At 42.6% G+C, this 20,291-nt stretch overlaps 1 protein-coding gene across 2 annotated transcripts; it reads right to left on the bottom strand.

Annotated features, from left to right (window-relative positions):
* Nucleotides 1-2,099: 2,099 nt before the first annotated feature.
* Nucleotides 2,100-20,092, bottom strand: epb41l4b (erythrocyte membrane protein band 4.1 like 4B). 2 transcript variants are annotated; one of them, XM_020108972.2, is made up of 23 exons: nucleotides 19,278-20,092; nucleotides 15,810-15,914; nucleotides 15,684-15,726; nucleotides 15,075-15,153; nucleotides 14,766-14,810; nucleotides 12,555-12,607; nucleotides 11,964-12,084; nucleotides 11,346-11,433; nucleotides 11,151-11,239; nucleotides 10,482-10,551; nucleotides 10,206-10,375; nucleotides 9,415-9,524; nucleotides 8,857-8,890; nucleotides 8,528-8,561; nucleotides 8,298-8,401; nucleotides 5,864-6,003; nucleotides 4,937-5,067; nucleotides 4,719-4,832; nucleotides 4,570-4,625; nucleotides 4,331-4,483; nucleotides 4,011-4,131; nucleotides 3,766-3,899; nucleotides 2,100-2,304 (listed from the first exon to the last, which is right to left on the bottom strand). In XM_020108972.2, exons 1-23 carry the CDS (start codon nucleotides 19,551-19,553, stop codon nucleotides 2,241-2,243), a joined length of 2,334 nt encoding a protein of 777 aa, XP_019964531.2. In that variant the 5' UTR covers nucleotides 19,554-20,092; the 3' UTR covers nucleotides 2,100-2,240. The 2 variants fall into 2 exon arrangements, with proteins under 2 accessions (XP_019964531.2, XP_019964532.2); XM_020108973.2 differs by lacking the exon at nucleotides 3,766-3,899.
* Between the last annotated feature and the right edge of the window lie 199 nt (nucleotides 20,093-20,291).

Genomic DNA, 20,291 nt, shown 5'->3' on the forward strand with positions numbered 1-20,291 from the left:
AACGTGGGGGAAAAAGCAGTGTGATGTGTTATTGTTTACAATTTAAAAAAATCCTTCTGTGAGATAATGCAAGTGTTTTATTCCAGTTTGAAATATGTGTTTTAGAATTTAAGTATGAAAATTATACATTTCAAGAACAAAAGAATATAATTGTATCTTTGATGAAGTCTAATCCAATGGATATCAGGAAATGAAGGGGATGATTGTCTAGTTTTTCTTTTTGCAATTAAAAATCTATGGTGACCCCAAAGTGCAAATCACAACATCAAATCACCAAACACAACTGCAAACAGGAAAACAGTAAATAAAAGAACACAATGCCCTTAACTTCTAATAAATGCTGACAAAACATGTTTTGTGATTTGCTGTTGTGATTTCCACTCATACACCTTTAGCTGTAAACTAATATAATGATCGTAACAGTGTCAGAGCTGCTGCCTGTGTCCCATTCATCAGTGGCAGAGGTGATACATTTTAATTTACTGTCAATTTTGGTTCAACAATAGAGTAACAAGATGCCCAACTTATAATATTCACAATATTATTGTCTTGTTTGCATCCTTACTTTTTCTAGTCCCAATGTGTGATTTGGTCCATGTCATGTGTGTTGTTACATTAACATGTTTGGCTTAAAATCAAGAAGAAGTTGAAAAATGAGGGAAAGTTATATTTCATTACTTATATTGCATTCTAAGTCTGAGTAAGCAAAGGGTAAGGGTGCGTTTTTCAAAAAGCTAAACATGTCCATTAATTTCAACACAAATCTTGTTATATAGAAACATTTAAACAAGGATGTGATTATTTCATTTACCCACTTGCCACAGCAGGTTACTATAAATACATATGTCATATCAATACTAATTCCCTTAGACATTAGGGATATTTGCAGCATATTCTTTGGCTCATACCAGATCCATTGTGCTGCTTCTCGAACTAGAAGAGGAAGCATCTCGTGCTAACTGGTTCACTGAGCGATATAGCAGAGGTGCAATTACAGGCTGACTCACTTCACTGTAACAGGTGTGTAGAGGTAGATAAATCAGTTATATTCTTTATAACAACATTCCCTCAGAGGGTGGGTGAGGCCTTCACACACTCACACACAACACATGCTCACATACACTTAATGCACAAGCACGCAAAGTGAGGCAGGGCCACATTCCCATGTCAGTGCAGAGACCAAAGATGCTACTACAGAGTTGTCAAACTCATGATGTGTCTTTTATTAAGATCAAACTGAGGGCAGAAAGAGCTCAGTCAACAGGTTTAGAACAGCAGGAGGTGAAACACTCCCTCTGATGTGGTTGTGACATAAGAAGTGAAGTTGTTGAGCAGCAGGGTTATGGCTATTTATAAGATTACTTCTGAAACCAGTTCTCACTTGACTTGAGATGAAAACACCGACTGCATGAAAAAAACCCAAAGTGAATCATGATCTGCTCCTGGAGACAGCCGGTGCTACAGGATCAGTGTTTTCAGCCGTGACTGCAGATTTGTCTCCTTCCAGTGGACAGACTGAGACTGCAGCGTCTCACAGAACGATCCAGTGTCAGCATCATCCACACACAGTCAGAATTCACTTTCAATTAATCCGTTCAGGATGTTTATTCAACCTCAAATGCTGCAAATGTTTTGACATGTCAGAGTGGATGGTTGACATGAGAGTAAATACAATAAGGAAACAAGCATTCACAGCCTGCTCTGTTATGCTCAGCATGTTAAATACAACTTCTATTTACATTGTGAACAAACTGATTTGAAAGTGAATTGGCTTTTAGGTTGTTTTTTTTAAAGTTTAGACCTTGATGCTTCAACAGTCGCTGTCTGAAACACAGTTTAGACGCCAACATGGACACAGTGATGATGAAATCACATAAAAACCTAAACATAACCCCAAAACTGTACCACAGTTATCATGCAGGCAGCACCAGTCACATCTGAAGCGTGTCTGTAGTGTGAGTGTGTGTGTGTGTGTGTGTGTGTGTGTGTGTGTGTGTGTGTGTGTGTGTGTGTCCACTTGATTCTCTCACTTAGCTTATAGTTATAATCTAATGAATATAAATAACCATCCTTCTAAAATAACAGTTAAGCAAATATAACAATTGCCTTTATGCAAATATATATTTATAAATGCTGAATGTATTATGCAAATATACAAATGTTGATTGCAGCTAACGACTTTGGGACTTCTTTTTACGCCTCCAGTATAATGTCCGTCACAGAGGTCAAGGGTCAAGGTCTCAGAGCTCTGTCATCAGGAGAGCTCTGAGTATCTTCTCTCTGTCCAACCTTGTTTCCTCCCCGCTGCAGACACACACACAAACCTCACGTTATCACAAGTTTACAGATACACTTTCCTTCTTGTAACCAGACAAATGTCTCACTGAGAATGAATGGGCCTTTTTTAAAAGAGATATTAAGATGGCAGCAAAAAAACTGTTTGAAAATAACTATGATAAAAACAACATAAAAAGAGGAATTGAAGATTAAAGCCAAACTCGGTATGAGGCAAATATGTTGTCAAACCTTTATGTTTGGTTATCTAATGCCTACAGGGAAAATATATCTACGCAAACAATATATGTTCCTGTTCATTTGAACTAAGTGATAGCTGCAAAATAACATTTAAAGATGTGAATTTCACATTTTGAGTCAGCAGCCACAGAGACGACAGTCTGCTCTGCTAAACCTATTAGATTTTTTTTCCTGCCCACAATTATACATTTAAATGCCATAATAATTCCTTTATGGAAAAACCGATGTAAGAATGTCTGAGTCTGGACTTAACTCAGTTTTGACCTAAAATGCAGTATTTTAAATTAGACAAACAAAATCCAGTTATGGATGAGATTCCACAGTTATGTAAAATAATGAAAAACAATCAATTTAAAAGGAAATGCTCAGACTAGCTATTGTCCAGAGCAACTGCTGTCCAGTGTTTTAGGTCTTTGAGATGTCTTTCTTCTCCTGAACCGATTACAACAAAATGATTTCCATCTTTAGAAACCTGTTTGCTTGTATTGGACAGTGACAGTAGAGGCAAAGATCAAACCAGGGATGTTACAGTTACATGGTATTTAAAATACCCATGAGGCCACTGCACCTGCTTCAAATCTTTCAAATAGTTCTGAGCTTAAACAAATATCAACACAGTGGTGGAATAAGAACTTAAACTTACATCAAACAATTTAAGAAAAATGTAAATAAAATACTCAAATAAGTAAAGCCCCTACATGGTAAAAGTATTTGTCCTGTAGAAAAATGGCTCCTGATACTGATATATTATTATTCTTTGTGTTATTAGACTCATGCATTAAGGTATAGACATAAGCTGTGTTTAACTGTAGTAGTTGTTTGACATAGAGCTGGTTTGAACTACTTTAAATACAGTTCATTAGGTTAGGCCTGAGGGTCAGGCCCTTCCACAGAGGGTAACAAATACAATCTAGGGGTCATGAGATCATTAAAGGGAGAGACAAGAAGAAACAAAAGTTTTAAAAAGTTAAAATACAAGAAGATAATTCAGATGGAAAAGTTTTCTTGTCTTTCTTGTTTTTGCAAACGTTGGACCTTTGACTCTGAATGAAACCACCTGATTGAAAAGCCTTCGTATCACAAACCAAAAAGGTTGATTTAATCTTGAACAATGCATTGTGTTTCAACAATACGATCTGTTTGTATGAAATCTTGATGTGAAAAGGTTTCTCTTTAAAATCTAAGAAATGTTTGACATGTGTCCCACAGAGAGGAGTGGAGGTGTTTTACCTGTCGCTATGGGCGGCGAGGTAAGGGACCAGGTGAGGGATGGAGCTACGGTAGCAAGAGGGGGAGAGGTGGGGGGAGGGTGAAGGAGAGGGACAGCATGGACTACCCAGCTCCAGTGCTGGCATATTGTCCACCTGGAATAAACATCAGTATATATATATATACAATATATACTCTGTTTACTTCTAGATGATACTGTGGGAGTGAAATAATCCCCGGATATGAGGAGTGTGAGTGGGTGTTACCTGTGGGTATATGGACGGCTGTATCTGTTTGTCCAGCGAGCTGCTGGAGCCTGACTTTCCCGTACTCTGCAAGGAGATGGCTGCAAGGGCTTCTGGGAGATTATCTTCATCTTCATGGTTACTAACGTGCAATAAATTGAGAGAGAGGCTGAGTGACTTACACGACCTGCACACTGTTCTGAAGAAAATTAAATTTTTCACAGAGAAGAGGCAGCATCACATGCTTCAACCTTTCTGATGTTTATTTCCGGGGAGAATTTTCCCTCCCACTGAGGCTCAAGTGCTGCCCAGGAGCTCTGCCCTTCCGAGGTAATACTCACAAGCTGAACTGCCTGACCAGTCGTTTCCTACGGTTGGTGCTCTGGTTGGCGTTGGGGTGCAGTCTGTCCGGCGTTGGGTTGCAGTCCTGCCAATGAGACGTCTTCTCTGCGGTCAGGCTGGAAGCAGCTGAGTCTTGGGATGAGCTCTGATACCTGAGGAGCAGAGTTATCACATGGAGAGTTAGTCTTATGTGTTAGAAACATGTGCAAGCATGTGGACATGGTGTGGGACCACTGGCCTGTCACTGATGGTCTCATTTGAGCACCTTCCTCTGGGCGTTGTTGGACCTTCCTTCTATATATCGGAGGACAGAAAGACGTAAATATTTACTTTCCACTCTGCAGTGCCATTAGAGAGTCAGCACAGTAAACAGCTTTATAAACGCACCCTGAAGGCGGCCTCCATCTGGGCTTTGAGGATGTTACATTTAAGGTGGTCAGGGAGCATCGCCGGGGAGGCAGGAGGATGCAGAGACTTTTCAGACAGCTGCTTCTCCTCCCCCTGTCACAGGGAACAAACAGCAAGGTTCAAAAAAACCCCAGACCCGTTCCACCTCTCTTTTTGTCAGTAGAATGGGAAGACAGCGTGTCGGAAATGTGTCTGACCTTGTTGTCGATGTTGACGTGAAGCGAGGGCAGCGAGGGCCAGGGAGGAGAATCGCTGTCTGACTCCAGAGCCTTGAGCAGAGACTGAGAGATGTTCAACTCATCCGACGGGCAGGGAGGAGCTCGACGTTCTGATTTACACACACACACACAAAACGCACACCACAGGCCAGATCTGTTACTGTCACAGTCATTGGGTTTTTGTTACTTAGATGAGAGCTGATGAATCACTGGTGGGTTTGATGTTAGCGTTCATTGTATTTAATTTTATTAAACCTTAGTAAGATGGAGGTGAATAATCTTGTGTCATTTACGTCAAACAAAAGAACATTTGAAAAACAGAATATTCAGAACGATTTTATAACCTGTAAAGTACTTTGAATTGCAATTGATTTGTTTGAAATGTCTTATATAAATAAAGTTAGTTTGATAGATTAATACTTTCAACTAGTTTTACTGTTATTACACTGAAATCTGTGGATTATCATACATATACAGTACAGAAAAGATGGGTGCATGGATGGATGGATGGGTGGGTGAATGGGTGGGTGGATACATTTCATTAAAGGAGAAAATATCAACTGATAGTTTCATATTTTTTAGGTCTGTTTTGAATTAATATTCTGCTGCACATGGACATTGAAACAGGTTTTTTCTTTTCATGGCATCACTTTATATTGCATTTAAAAGGGCCTGAATGTGGAGTTTGTCTCCGGTTACATGGATATTTCACTGGAAACAGATCCTTTCATGGCCAGTTTAAACAGAATGAATCACTGCAGCAGGCAAAACCTGTTCCACTGTTCACATGGGCACATGACTCTTGTTTTAAGACATGTGAATCTATGCTTTAAGTGAGAAACTATGGCCTGTTTGTAATAAACCACATGTTGCTGCTGAAACTCACACTGCACAAAATGTACTCACTGTTCTTGGTGTGTGTGTGGCAGAGCGTGTCCTGGCTGTGTGTGTGGCGTCGGTGATGGTGGTGGATCTTTCCAGAGTACGACGTCTCATTCTCCTCTACGCTGAACTGATGGTCTGACGCAGGGCCGCTCAGAGGGAAACTGAAGATGACACATGATCAAAACACTCTAAAATGCTGAAAATGACATAACAAAAACCAGAAGGACACACGTTTTTGCAGTTTAGCAGTTTCAAACATCTTCTTTATTTGAAAAGCAATAAAGAAACATCCCTAAAGGCATCATGTGATTCCAGTAAACATCAGAGTAAAAGGCGACGCACTACAACAGCACAAACCTTGGCCAAGTCCTCTGTAAACAGCTGGTTGATTTAATTCATCTATAACCTGATGTTAAATTAATGTAAAAGTTTATTCAGCATCCTCACTTTCAAAGCACAAACAGCATATGCAGAGGGTTTCTATCTTTCACCGAACTACACATATATATATACTATACATAAAGCAGCTTAATCCCTAAACCAGCAGAGAGTATGTGCTTATCTGGACCCTTCCACCTGTGGAGACTGAGACCTCACTCAGCTCTCACATCATTTTATTTCACTCCATTCAAAGTGATAAATTAGCTTTCTCTAGATTTCTAAGGCACAAAGATTCATTTCATCTTCCAGATATATTGCAGTAAACATGTAGAGAGACTGAAACATAACTCACAAGCAAACCAAGGCACAAAGCGACTAAACCTGCTCCTGTCTTTATCTTATCTGGGTCCTATAGTGTTGTCTGTTAATCTACATCAGGAGTTTTAAAAGTTTGAAACCATATAGAACCATGCAGAGACGTATAGTGCAACTTTAAAACATCAACATTGATATTATTCTGTCTTATTTCCACCTTTAACGGGTGACTTTCGGGATCATTCACATAATTTGGGGGGATATAAAGAGTTTAAAGTTACAATCAAGTCAGCAAGTTGTGTCTCAGCTACAACTTGAGCAGTTTTTATTTTAGTCTATATTTGTTTACATTCTGGTGAACAGGCATCATTAAAACACGCAGAATTAGCCATTAGCAGTTCATGTTTCCTACGTACCTGCAGCTATCAGTGGTTTAGTTTGATAATAAAGAAAACTTAAAACGACTCTCAGGAAAGTTCTGGAGTTTTAAAGAAGAAATATTCTTCTTTCTACGATTTCTAAGGAAATGTATACACATTCACGTCACAATAGAAATTGAAAAAATCCTCGGAAAATGTCCCACAGAATGTAAAAATATGTGAATTTCTTTACAGAAATGAAGCCAAAACATTGTGGATACAAATGCCACCGTCTTGTGCATTAGGAGACAAGAGTCTGTGCAGTGGCGATTGTGAGATAGATGCCGATACACACACTCGAAACAATCGAGAGCCAGGCTCAGCTGTCAAACATGACGTTTCACCTTTTGCCATCAGCATCGTAACTAAATAAAACTCAAAAGGAACAACCGTAGATGACAGAGACCATCTTTGAGAAAAATGTACAGTGTGTACTTAGTTTGGTTTGTGTCCCATCCACTCACATGTAGTAGACAGGGTTTATAAGCTATACTGCAGCCAGGCACCAGATGGTGATCAAGACGCTTTGGCTTCACTTTTGGGGATCTGTCATATCGTCCATCAGATTTTGGGTGCAATTTGCAGACATTGGGTTTTAAAAGTAAAACAGTAAACAGTAAAGCTGTGTGTCATTGCCACTGCTCCGTGTTGACAAGAGGCTAAATTACAATAAATAACTTCCCATTGTTTTCAGAACAACAGCCTGCACTTGTCCCTTTCACTGACCACGTCTCACCCTTCGCCTCACAGTTCGAAAACCGCTTGTCCTTTGTCCCGATTTAAAGATGGAGTGAATGTGACAAATAGATGAAGTGATGAGAGACATAATTTCCTTCTCAGTCCATCAACAGAGCTTCTCTCTTTTTTTGGGGGGGTTGGGTGGGTGGGGGTTGGGGGTGTGTCTGTGTCGGCTTTAGTGTTAAGAGTCTGGAACGGATTCCTGCGACAAACAGGGGTCAAAGTGCCGTCATGACTTTGTCCCTGAAAACCACACTGACGGATCCTGGGCGGATGCTGCTGGTTCGCTCTGGAACGGGAGGATGAGTGGACACGGGACTCGCAGAGTTGACAGAGGGCCTGAACATAACAAGGAGATGGAGATCACACACACACACAGACGTAGACGGAGGTACAGAAGACACACAGACAGACAAACAGGGATATGATGTGTATGACCGACATGGAACATGATGAAAAACAGATCGTGTGGAGTGTGAGATGAGTGACTTTGTCTAAAAATAGAAACCTGCCCTCTGGTAAATTTCTAAACAAGGACCCCTAAGATGTCTTGGAGAATCTCTCAACACCACCTCGCCTCTGTGTGTGGTCCGTCGACTTACCTGTGCGGCGGCGTGTGTCCAGAGGGCTGCAGGTAAACCGGGGGCGTGAGAGCGGGGTGGGCTGCATGCCACGGCTCGTGGCCAATAGGGATGTTGTGCTGGTACTGGAGGAGGGAAGGAGAGGACAAGGGATTGAAGAGATGCAGTAATTAAATGTTGTCACGGGGGAGAAGCCAGATCGTGTGCGTCTGTGTGTTTGTATGAAAAGTGGGTTATCTGAGGTCACTCACTGGATGTAGGCTGGGATCAGGGCTGGCATGAGAGCTGGAGAAAAGAATGACAACACTCATTACTGGCAGATTAACAAAATGACTACATCAAATTCTTTATGTAGTATTGCTGGGAAAACCTACAAGGTGAGGACATTTTACTTCTCTTATACAGAGGGGATATTTTAGTTTTAGCATTAAGATTATCCAGGCCGTTATTTGGATTAAGGTCAAGGTTAGGGGATAAAGAATGAATGAAATAAATGGAATGTCCTCACAAGTACAGAGACATGAGTGAGCAAGTGAGTATTATGTATAGTTGTGCTTGTTTTTGTGTGTGTGTGTTTTACCTGATATGTGGCAGCTTGGCAGGAGAAATGGCAACTGAGAAAGAGAGTGACATTGGTTAGCAAAGAAAAGGAAAATATCATTTATAAGTTTGTCTCTTATTTATATTCAACTATTTCATTAGAGGGGGTTATGAAGTATTAGTCTGATTTATCAGCCCAGATTTGTTACTGATGCTCAGCTGTTGCCATCACTGGAATTCTCATTCAGGGCTGCACTTGATCATTTATTTATATAAGCCTGTGAAGGTGTGAGTTAAGGAGGACTGAAGAGAACAGCAGGTGCTTCAGACAAAGTAGAATAAACAACCATTAAGTCTGAAATGTTTGAGCACCTTCTTTAGCATATTTTAACCTGAATTATAAACTAATTCTTGATTTTTTAACAGAGAAACCTGCAGCGATACCTTTTCCACAAACTGCTCAACATTAATTCTGCATTGCATTCAACACAGTAAAATCAAACAGCATGTGCCCTTTATGATGATGTGTCTCTCGCACATTATCACACATAAAGGACAAAACAGGAGCTGTTAGTCATCATCGTTCGTTAAGACCCACCTTTGCCCAGCGACTGTGTACGGGAGGGGTATCTCTTGCTCGGCCTCCTCTCGAATGTGCTGGTTCTCCTCAGTCTGCCACCATGAGTGGCCTGATACTCCGTCTTACCACTGAGACAACCAAGAGAGAGAAAGGTCCACAAGTGATTACTTAAGAACCAGCACACTGCAGATTTCACTACCAGGGAATTTAAGCTCAAGCTATTTATTCTCCCTTTCAAAAAAAATGTTATTATCGTGCCATCGTCAAGAAAACTGCTCCTATAATTGACTGTGATTAAATGGGAGAGTTTGTGTAAAATCTTAAATTATAATAAATAAAATACTTAATATGAGAAAACCTTTGTATAGTTTTCTATTTAACAGCCTTTAATTTCATGTGTTAGCTCTTATTTCTATAAGCATACATCGCTCATTCAATACTTTGGTATGTTTATCATTCTGGATGACACTACACAGTTAAAGGGGTTTTCATATTTTTACGTCCACCACCTGTAACTCTTCTCCACTGAAGCAGACTTCATACTGCTTTGTTCAGCTGCTCCAGTAAGTGACAGTAAGTGGCCTTAAAGTGTGAGAATTTGCTTTGACCACCTCTGATTATAATCGGAAGAAAGCAAACAATATGAATGGAAAATCTCTGTCGCCATAGGAACAGATCCATGTAACCATAGATACGCTGTAACCATAGATACAAAGGCTCTGTTTTTATGTGATACACTATTCTCCATATGCTGGTACAAGTGCAGGCCTCAACACGACTTGTGTGGTCCTCGTGAGTTTCATCTCTACCTGAATCTGAAGCGGGTCCCGAGTCGTGTGAAGTCACTGCGGCCGGCTTTGCCTGTGGTTGGTTGTCGAAGCCGGAAGAAGGCGTGGCTCTCCACGGCGCACTTCCACAGGTGTTTGCAGCTCTTGGAGCTGGCCAGCTGGAACACAAACGTATGCTCCTGCTCCCGACCCTGCACAGTCAGGAAACACAGAAAAAACCAACAGTTAGTCGTCTTTCAACTGTGCGCCTGGGGATGTCTGTGTGTTGGATTGTGTTTTTGCTGCAGGAACGCAAACCTGATCATCGTCCTCCACCACGGCCAACGTCAGTCGACTCTTTTTGAAGTCCAGCAGAGTGATTTTGGGCCTGGAGATCCCACAGAGACACAAAACAGACAAAGACAAAGACGCTGTATTAGTGTGAAAGTTATTCCTGGTGGTTGTGATGACTGGAGATGTTATAAAATCACTGCACTCATTGAAAGTGCTTATGTATTTCATCATGGGCCATCACCATATCTATGCCCATAAAAATGTGTGAAGAAGCAGCTCGGCTTTATAGAAATCATTATATATTACTATTACTGGACATTGTTTGTTTTCTTTGCTGTAAACATGACAGAAAGAACTTATCAACAATCAAAATTGTTACAGATAATTTTCCTGTTAATGAAATAATGGTCTGTGTTCGTTCAGCTTTAACCTATATTATGAATTACTGCTGTGTTCCTGGAAAATTGCATTACCGATAACATCCACTAACTGTGCCATGGTGTAGTGTTACTATAATTAAAATTCTTATTGTTTCTAATTGTGTATGATGAGTTTGGAGATGTAATATAAGAACTATGTTGATAAAATTGTTGCTTTATCTTTTAATGTGTTGTCATGTTACTAAAATGTCCTTTATTCTCCCCAAGGTGCCACAGCACCAACTTTATGATGGGACGTGTTTGACTGACTTACCAAAAGAAGAGCCCGATTTTGTTGGAGCCTTCAAATACTAAGATCCCAGTCGGAGTGAGACCGAGAGCATATTCTCCTCCATCTCTGCCCTGAAAATAAAACACACACACCTTTAGTGCTCAACAATAAAACACTTTGTAATGCACTCACACATGTTGAGAGAGAGATTTGTGACAGTAGAACACACTCACACACCTTGACAAAGTGCATATCTACTCCGTAAAGTTCCAGCCACTTGCATTTGTTGAGAAAAGAAATCTCTGCTTGAGAAGGGCTCTTCCCCCTGAAGATTTAAGACAAGACAAGACATCATGTTGAGTTTTCTCAACCAAAAAATCACTCCCTACGTCTTCTCAGCGCTGACACTGGTGCAGCCCGGCCTGAAAAAGGAAACTATCAATAACAACACAACTTCCTACATGACCTCGGTTGGTAATTGGTGTTAGTAAGGGAAATACTTGGTGAGCAACTATCCCGCTGTGTCACTGACTCACTCTTTGTGTGTACGAATGACTATGAACTCGGTGTGGGTTCGTCCTTGTGTGGCTCGGTGAAGCAAAGCATATGTGTATGTAATCTCATCCGAGATGGGAGCAATCAGACCGTGGCTGGGTTAAATACTGCCTGGAATCAATCAAGACCCTCCCGGGATTAATCCCTTAATCCTTCAAACAGACTAGTGAGAGCAAGACCGAGGCGGAGGAGGGGAGAGCGCAGGGACAGTGAAATTTAGACGTGGCCATGCTGATTCAGATTTCAATAGTTTGCTTTGACACAGCAGAAATATTGCTGCAGATGCATGTCGCGTCTCACCTGAGCTCCAGCCACCTGCTGAAGATGTCCGCCTCCATGGGCTCGCTCTGTTTAGGGCTGAAACGAAACTCCGACACCAGCACAGGAGAGTGATCTAATGGATCACAGTCTCCCAGTTCACCTGGATGAAATCACACACATACATGTCAAGTACAGACGAAAAGGAAAAGACATTCACAAATACAAAGCTGAACAGAACATGCTCTTAACCTCATAATTATAAACCTCATAATATCCAATAATTGTCATATAATTTTCCAATGACATTCCACATGTACAGCACCAGCAAGGAAATGAATATATTTCAAGTTTAAATTTGCACATTAATTGTCATATCCAAATGAAATGCAAGGAAACCAGCTGCTTCCTGAAAGGTACAATCAAGCGAAAAGAATGTTTAAGCTTTAGAATTTGCTTTGGAGAGCAGGAAGCAGTAATATGAATTATCTGTAGTGACTGAGCTCAACACGAAACATTTCCAGTGTGGTCCTGTGAGAGGAGGGACGGATGATAAACCTCTCAATATGATCGTAATTGTGAATAAATGTAATGGTTAAAATTGATATGAATGAGTGTGTGAAGTTGACTTACTTTGTAAACAATATGCCGCCAGCTCTACTGAGACATCATATGGACATTTGAGCCTGGAGAGAGAAAATGAGACGCTGATGATGAGCCTGTCCTAACCACGGTGTGATGTGTACATGTTATCATGTGTTAGAAAGACATGAAAGTGTCAGAATGACCTACATGGTGTGTGTGTGTGTGTGTGTGTGTGTGTGTGTGTGTGTGTGTGGAGCAACCCTTTTCCTAAAATAAGCAGCCCTCTGCTGTTCCTGATCTTGAGCTTTATAATAGAGCTGGACTCTGGGGATGTGTGGCCCAGATAGAGCCAGAAGGAGACAGAGGGGGGTGGGGTGGGGTGTAATACACTGTCTGGGTGTGTGTTTGTGCATGCAGGTTTGTGTTGATAGGAAGAAGAAGAGGAAAAGTGTACAGAAGTCGCCTGTGTCTGTGTGTGTCTGTGTGTGTGTGTGTGTGTGTGTGTGTGTGTATCCAGATTAATGCTTCTTGTGAGATCCAGATGTTCTCACGAATGAGGGGGAATCGCCAGAAAATTGGTGATTCACTAATACTCCACCAGACAGTCAAGTTTAGTGCAGCAGATACAGAAGGGCTGATTCTTTGATTTTAACTTTAACGATTGTACATCATTCATTATATTTTGACCTTTTAAGAAACATCTTTTTTGACATTACTTGACCACCAAACACCATTCTGATCCACAACTCTTAGATGGAGGGATATGAAAGTTTACAGAGACATTCATGGTCCCCAGATGATGAATCAAGCTGAATTTGGTGATTCAGTGACTTTACATCTAGTGCAACTATGGAAACAACGGCTGGAAGGATTGTCATGATTCTTCCATGCTCCCCTCAGACAAAACTTTACAAACTTAGGTGATCTCTGAACGTTCAGTGCCACTGTCTTGTCTTCTAGTCAATATTTCAATTCAGTCAATCGCCTCTGGTTGTGCAGCAGTTTCCTCGACCCTCCCTCCCTCCCTTCACCTTTGATTCATCTATTTACCTTCCTGCCACATCCCTCATTCATTATTCACATCCAGCGAACCTCTCCCTTCTCTCTGTTCTCCAGATACTGTTTGAGGCTCACAATATGCTCGGCTGAAACATCTCCATGCTGAGTCTAAGTGAGTGAAGGAGAGTTTGTGTCTGTCTGTAAAGAAAGTATATGTGCATGTATGTGTTCAGCAGTGTCTCAATCTGCCGGGACAAACAGGGGACTTTGTGGATGTGCAAGGACACATTGTGGTCTTCCATTATTTAACATGTCTGTCTGCTACTGGTCCAAGGTGACAGGATAATCAATTTAATCAGACTTCTTGTCCCTGATATACTTATTTGACCTAAAATGGGTTTGCAAGACAAACATCCTCATCCCGTCCTGTCCCTCATTCTCTTTGGAACGTCCTCCTCGGGTCCAATTATCTGCTGGCGTGCTTCCTAGTATCTCTGCTACACAAACGACACCCAACGTCTCTCAGACCTCGGCTTGTTTCTCTGACCTATCTCTGACTCATAGTCATGATGACCGAAGAATCTCTTCTGCAAAATATCAGCGTCAAACTCTTCATCTCCAATCATTTCATCTTCACCGCTCCAAACTCACAGTTGGACTCTACTGCGACTGGCAGGTACTTTTCTTGAATAAAAGAAGTGAAGCTTTAGCCAGAGCTGGCTAACATGTCAGTTATTCTGAAATACTGTATTTCACGCTGGAAAGTCCCACAATTAAAACACTGACATGAACCATATATAAGACTTCAGTTTTTATAAGTGGCACTAATTTAGCCATTTACAATAGAAGCAATCTTACAAAGCATAAGAAGCCCTAGTCCCATGCAGGGTTAGTAGCACAGAGCTGTTGAAATATGTCATATAAGTTGTTATTTTTTTAATACACCAGTATCATATTGGTACTCTGTATTGGTCGTTATGTAAAGTTAAGTCCACTTACTGAAAAAGGTATCAGGAAGGGAAAAAAGGTTTCAGATGACTACTACTTCTAACAAACTAACGAGCCACTTACTGTGCACTTCTCTACCTGATCTCCATGTACTTTGTCTTTATGAACAAATTCAATTTGTCAAACTTACTTCAAAGTCTCCTACTGTTTTGAATATTTTATGTTGTCCCTCAGTTGTAATTCACATTAGATAAAAGTGTCTCCCTAAATAACTAAATGTAAATGTAACGAGAGGATGACAGAGAAACTTACTTGCCAGACAGAATGTCTTGCCGAAGCTGCAGCACAAACAGGTACCTGTTGGTGTTAACAAGATAAATAAAACAGAGTGAGAGCTTTTCTTCGAGGGTGAACATAAATCAATTGATGTATCACAGGCTTCTCTCCGCCGCTGACACATAATTTGCTTTAACAAGTCTCTGTCCATTTGGCCCTGATTTGAAAGTGCCCACAGCAGCAAAGTAATTAGCCTCACGTCCCCTTCGGACCTCGACACTGCGCTCCAGAGAAAAAAACTGTGTGCATTCAAGTGTGTGTTTAAATTGTGTGTGAGATCTTTACCTTGTGAACTCTTCGCGCAGGTTATTTGGCTCTGAGGAGTAAAATTTCACCCTGAAGAAGAGTCTGTAGGGAGACGCGTCTACAGGAGATGAAGACAAGAGGGGTAAAAGTCTAATAAATAAGGACTTCACATGACAGACAGGAAGAGAAAGACTCGGAGAAAGATGAAGAGGTAACTTAATCAAATCAAACATTTTCAAGATTTATTTTATCTATTCTATTTCATTCATTCACTCAATTTATTTCATGCAGTTCATCTTTCACTGTCACCAAGGCCATAAATCTTCATTTCTCTCTAACATATTTTAATGTGTCTTTCCTGTTTTACCTCTGCATCAATCTGACACACACACACACACACACACACACACACACACACACACACACACACACACACACACACACACACACACACACACACACACACACACACACACACACACACACACACACACACACACACACACTACTGACTGGAGAGCAAACAGGGGGATGGCTTCTAATGCACATGTTAATCACCATGTCAACATTTGACAATACACCACCTGCTCCCTACTCACAGCCTTCCATGTGCACGCTGCACATTTCACTTAATGAGTTCACACTTACCTCGGATCTGCTTCTTTATGAGCTTGGACATATCCAGCCAGTGCTACAGGAGAGAAAAGAACAAGACAATAAGATATTATATCGGCCGGTGCTGTTCTGTGACAGACACAAGCGATCAATACTCACTGAGACTTGGTCTGTGTCCATGAACTGCAGTCCAAAGTAGTCTGTCTCAACCAGATCTATGTGATACATGATCTGGTCAAAAAGGTCCTGGCCTTTAGATTTGCTCTACAACAAAAATGAAAGATGAAAAGTTAATTCTTTTCAACTGAGTCGTGTGTGTGTGTGTGTGTGTGTGTGTGTGTATGATCTTGTCTGGATAAAGTTTGTGTTTTAAAACTAGAGGTTCATCATTCAGGGAGACCACAGATTTGCCAGTATGGAATGTCCAGTGTGAAAGTGGATTAGAAGCAGACCTGGTCCGTAACAGCATCAATATGAACTGTAGTGGTGAAGTGAAAAGTGGCTGCTCGTGTGTGTGCTTGTGTGTGCTTGTGTGTGAGTGTGTGTACTCTCACTCTGTGTGCTATGTAGACCTAAATCTATTTACACATTCACATTATATTATCAAAAACTAGGTCCTCATCACATAAATCAATGAATTTTTAGGTAATGTGATGTTTGGTTTGGATTAGTGTTAGACAAATAGTAGGTATGGTTGAGGTTAGTTAGAGTCAAGGAGACATGACTGTTTGTGTGTGTCTGTGCATCTGGGTCAAAAGCAAAGCACGAGCCCCTGAGGGAAAGGCTGTTATTCAGGCTTTTGTCTTTAACAGACAGAGCAAAGAACACAAGTTACTGCACTTAAGCACGACTTGTTATCTCCCAAACTTTATCTAAACGGTTTACCAGCAAATGTGTGTGTGATCGGCTCGTATGAAGGCCTAACCTGTCTGACCCATAGTGGGTGTGCACAAAGATGACAGCCTTGTACTTTGGATCCTGATAACAAAACTTCAGGGTGAGCGTATGAAAGTGTGAGGAAATCAGTGGTATTAAGGGGATTGGGGACAAAAAAAAATCACCACAATGCTTTTGCTCATTCTGCTGCGGAGAGTGTAGAGGCTGGTCGAAATCATAGCCTCTATCACGTGGGTGCACATGCACGAGCAGGAATGAGGCAAAATTGGCCTCAAGAACAGTGAAGTGAATATTTTACAGTTTCTCTTCAGCCTGTTGTTTTGGCTGCATTCAGCCTGAAGTGACAGTCTAATTAGGTTTAATAGGTGAGTTTCAGCTGCATTCACTGCGCCTTTGTCAATGCCTGTGGGAAAACTAGCGGACATGAACAAACTTGTTCCAACACACCTGTGACTTAACCGCCAGCTCGACAAAGCATGTGTCATATTGTTGCTGGAGCTGCAATACCTCAGCAGAAGAGGGGGCGTTGTGTCATGACTGTAATGTCCCTGTATGACCAAAGAGAAAGACTCCCTATATCCTGATAACCCACTATACACCGACTGAGCGTTTGTAGGGGTGACGCACGCACGCAACAGCTTCAGTGACACACACGACCTTCAAAATGAAAACATCTTATGAGAAGACATTTACGCACGGGTGCCCACACACACGCTCATCATCCCACCTACCCCTCGCACACTCGTAGCACTCGAGTCCATGCATTGGTAAATCAGATCAGGGAGTCGGGGAGTAGAGAGAGAGCGCGACAGAGAGAGGGAGCGACAGAGGGAGATGGATAGAGCACAGGAGGGAAGAGGAGAAGAGGAGGCAGAGTGTGAAAGAGTAAGATGATGAGCAAGGGAGAGGGCCACCGAGGGAGTGTAAAAGAAGATTAGGAGGGAGTTGAGGGGGATGGCTGGAGATCAGATGCAGGGAAATTGACTCGAGGAGAGAGAGACGTGAAAATGAAGAAGTGGAAGAAGAGGAAGAAGAAAGTGATAGGCAGACGCTGTAAAGGAGCAAACACGGGGCAGCTTCAAGTATCATCAGTGAGATTTCCCTGCAGTCATATGGGAAAGTAATGTCATCACCATCTGGAGCTGCTCCTCTCACTGTACTGAGACACACTTGTGCTATAAAGGCCACTCTGGTACAAGAGGCAGGGAAACTTTGGTCACACTGATTCTGATTTATGCTCAATGTTAGGTTCTTATACAGACTGAGCCTTCTGTTCCTACTCTGTTTGAATTTTGTCTGTGTTTGTGCTAGTTTTCTGAAAGCTTAGCGATATGGACGAATACAAGGGCGGGGGGGGGGGCAGTGTAATCAATAGTTTAAGAGAGAGGATCATGGGACACAAGGAAGATATTTCAACAATGTCAGACATTTTTAAAGAGTTAAGTAGGACAACGGTCTGCGGCCGCTTTTGTCATCGCTTTTGTTGTTGTCAGAAACTCTCAACTAGGCGCTGCCCTCTAGTGGATGTATTGCTGAGCAACCATACTAATGTAAAGCAGGGGCCGGCCAATCTGTGCTAGCAAGGAAGCGAATGAAACATTTACTTCCTGCTGCGAGGCAAATCGCAGCAAAGCTTTCAAGTTCAACTTTGATGAACGAAATACTCTTTGAGTTTGTGTGACCGTGCCCTTACTACTTTTGAAATGAAAGTATCTCTTTCCGTACCTATCGTCAATGAGCCATTAAAGGGATAAATCACAGAAAAATGAAAACACACTTATTATCTACTCACCACTATGACGATGGAGGGATGGGTGAAGTGTTTTAGTCCACAAAACACTTTTGGAGTTTCAGGAGTAAAGAGCGTTGCAGCCAAATCCAATACAAGTAAATGGTGACCGATTCTTCAGAAGTAAAGAATCAACAGAAAAAAACTTGACTCTAAAATGTGATTCTAAACAAGTTAATTTGCAAAAATGCTTTCAGCCTAAATTTCCATTAGCGGATGTAGCGATGCCCAAGGGTGCCACCCTGCGCACAACCTTGGGTGAGAGCTTGTGTGCAGTGTGTGCGTTCAAACGTGGCTAAAAACATGGTGTAGATTACATGGTAAATGACTTACGGACACTTGGATGACACCACAGGAGCAGTACGGAGGCATGTTATGGTTTTTCTATGTATGTTTTATGAATTGATCACCAGTTACTTCAATTGAACTGGATCTGGCTGCAACACTGTTTACCCCTTAAACTCCAAAAGTGTTTTGTGGACTCAAACACTCCACCCACCCCTCCATCAGCACAGTGGTGAGGAGATAAGTCACTTTTCATTTTTCGGTGAACTATCCTTTTAATATGTTTCTTAATTACAATATTGTACTATACAAGTGAAACACAATGTCCCAGATCACAAGATGAGATCTTGGAGTTATGGCTTTTGTTGACGGACTGTTAAAAACTCAAAGTTATTCAGTGAACAGCTGACACCACACAGAGAGAAAGTAGATGTTGAAGCAGTGCATTTTTTGCTTGTTAATCTACCTAGTAAATCAAATTAAATCGCAGTGACCCTTTCATTTTTGCAGGGACCACCGTGAAGCAGCTTATGGTCCCCACTGGGTCCCTGGGCCACACTTTGGCACACACGAATCTGGACTACCACCTGGTCCTGCAACACGTTCTCTGTTGACACAGTCGTGTCAGGACACCGGACAGGCTCCAGCTCACTCACAGGCAAATCCACGTTGACATCCGAGCCGTCCAGCAGCAGGACGCGGCAGCTGATGGTGGTCCTCGCCGTCCCGGCCGCCGGGATGTGGACCGACGCTCCCCCGGTGACCACGGCAGGCGCGTGTACGACCTGCTGCTGATGGGCCAGGAGCAGGGGGTTCCCGGTCACCCCTGCCGCTCCTCCTCCTCCCCCTTTACCGTCCCGCTCGTCCCTCTCTCTCGCCTGGAAGCGGCTCCGGGAGCGGCGGCTGAACGTCCGGCGCAGAAAGCCCATCATCTTCCCGACCAACAAGACGAGGAGGTCCGCGTTACGCCGGGCTCCAGCTCCTGCCGCCGCCGCCTCCTCCTTCTCCTCCTCGTCCTCCCTGGGGCGAGGAGTCACTCAGCAGTCGCGGCGGAGACTTCAGGGCTGCCGATCGGTCCTCAGCTCAGGCTGGATGTGGGCGGCAGCGCGGGGACTCCAGCCGCATACTAATCAAAGTAGCACAGGTCGAGCACCGAGGCACCAACCAGTTGATTTCCAGCGGTGGAGCCCGGTGCGAACGACGGGACTCGGTCACGGAAACAGACAGACCTCCTTCCCCTGTCCTGTCCCTCTCCTGCGCACCTGCTCCCGCTCGCTGTTGCGCACGAACTCTAAAATCCCGGAGAAATCCCGTCCCGACTCAACCCGGAGTCACACCGGGGAGGGAGGAGGGGAGTGTGGTCGCCTCTGGACCGAGGGGAGGCACCGGCCGGCGGGTACTGCTTTCTCCGCGCACCGGCGAACCGAAACTGAAGAGTACACCTCCCAGGTAAAAGTCAACCAGCGGAACTGGACAAACAGCCTGAAGTGCGCCTGCGTAAAAACAGCGCAACAAACTTCTGTTCCTCCCGACTGGACGACCCGCCAGCGCGGGGAAACAGCGCCACCTGTCTGCGGCTGACCTCGTGGCTGTAGAGTAATAAAGATCATCAGTGGTTTCTAAGTTGTGGTCCGCGGGTTTCCCAGGGATCCTCAAAGGTTTCCAGGAGG

The sequence above is a fragment of the Paralichthys olivaceus genome, chromosome 13 (genome assembly GCF_024713975.1).
Source record: "Paralichthys olivaceus isolate ysfri-2021 chromosome 13, ASM2471397v2, whole genome shotgun sequence".
NCBI classification, from domain to species: Eukaryota; Metazoa; Chordata; class Actinopteri; order Pleuronectiformes; family Paralichthyidae; genus Paralichthys; species Paralichthys olivaceus.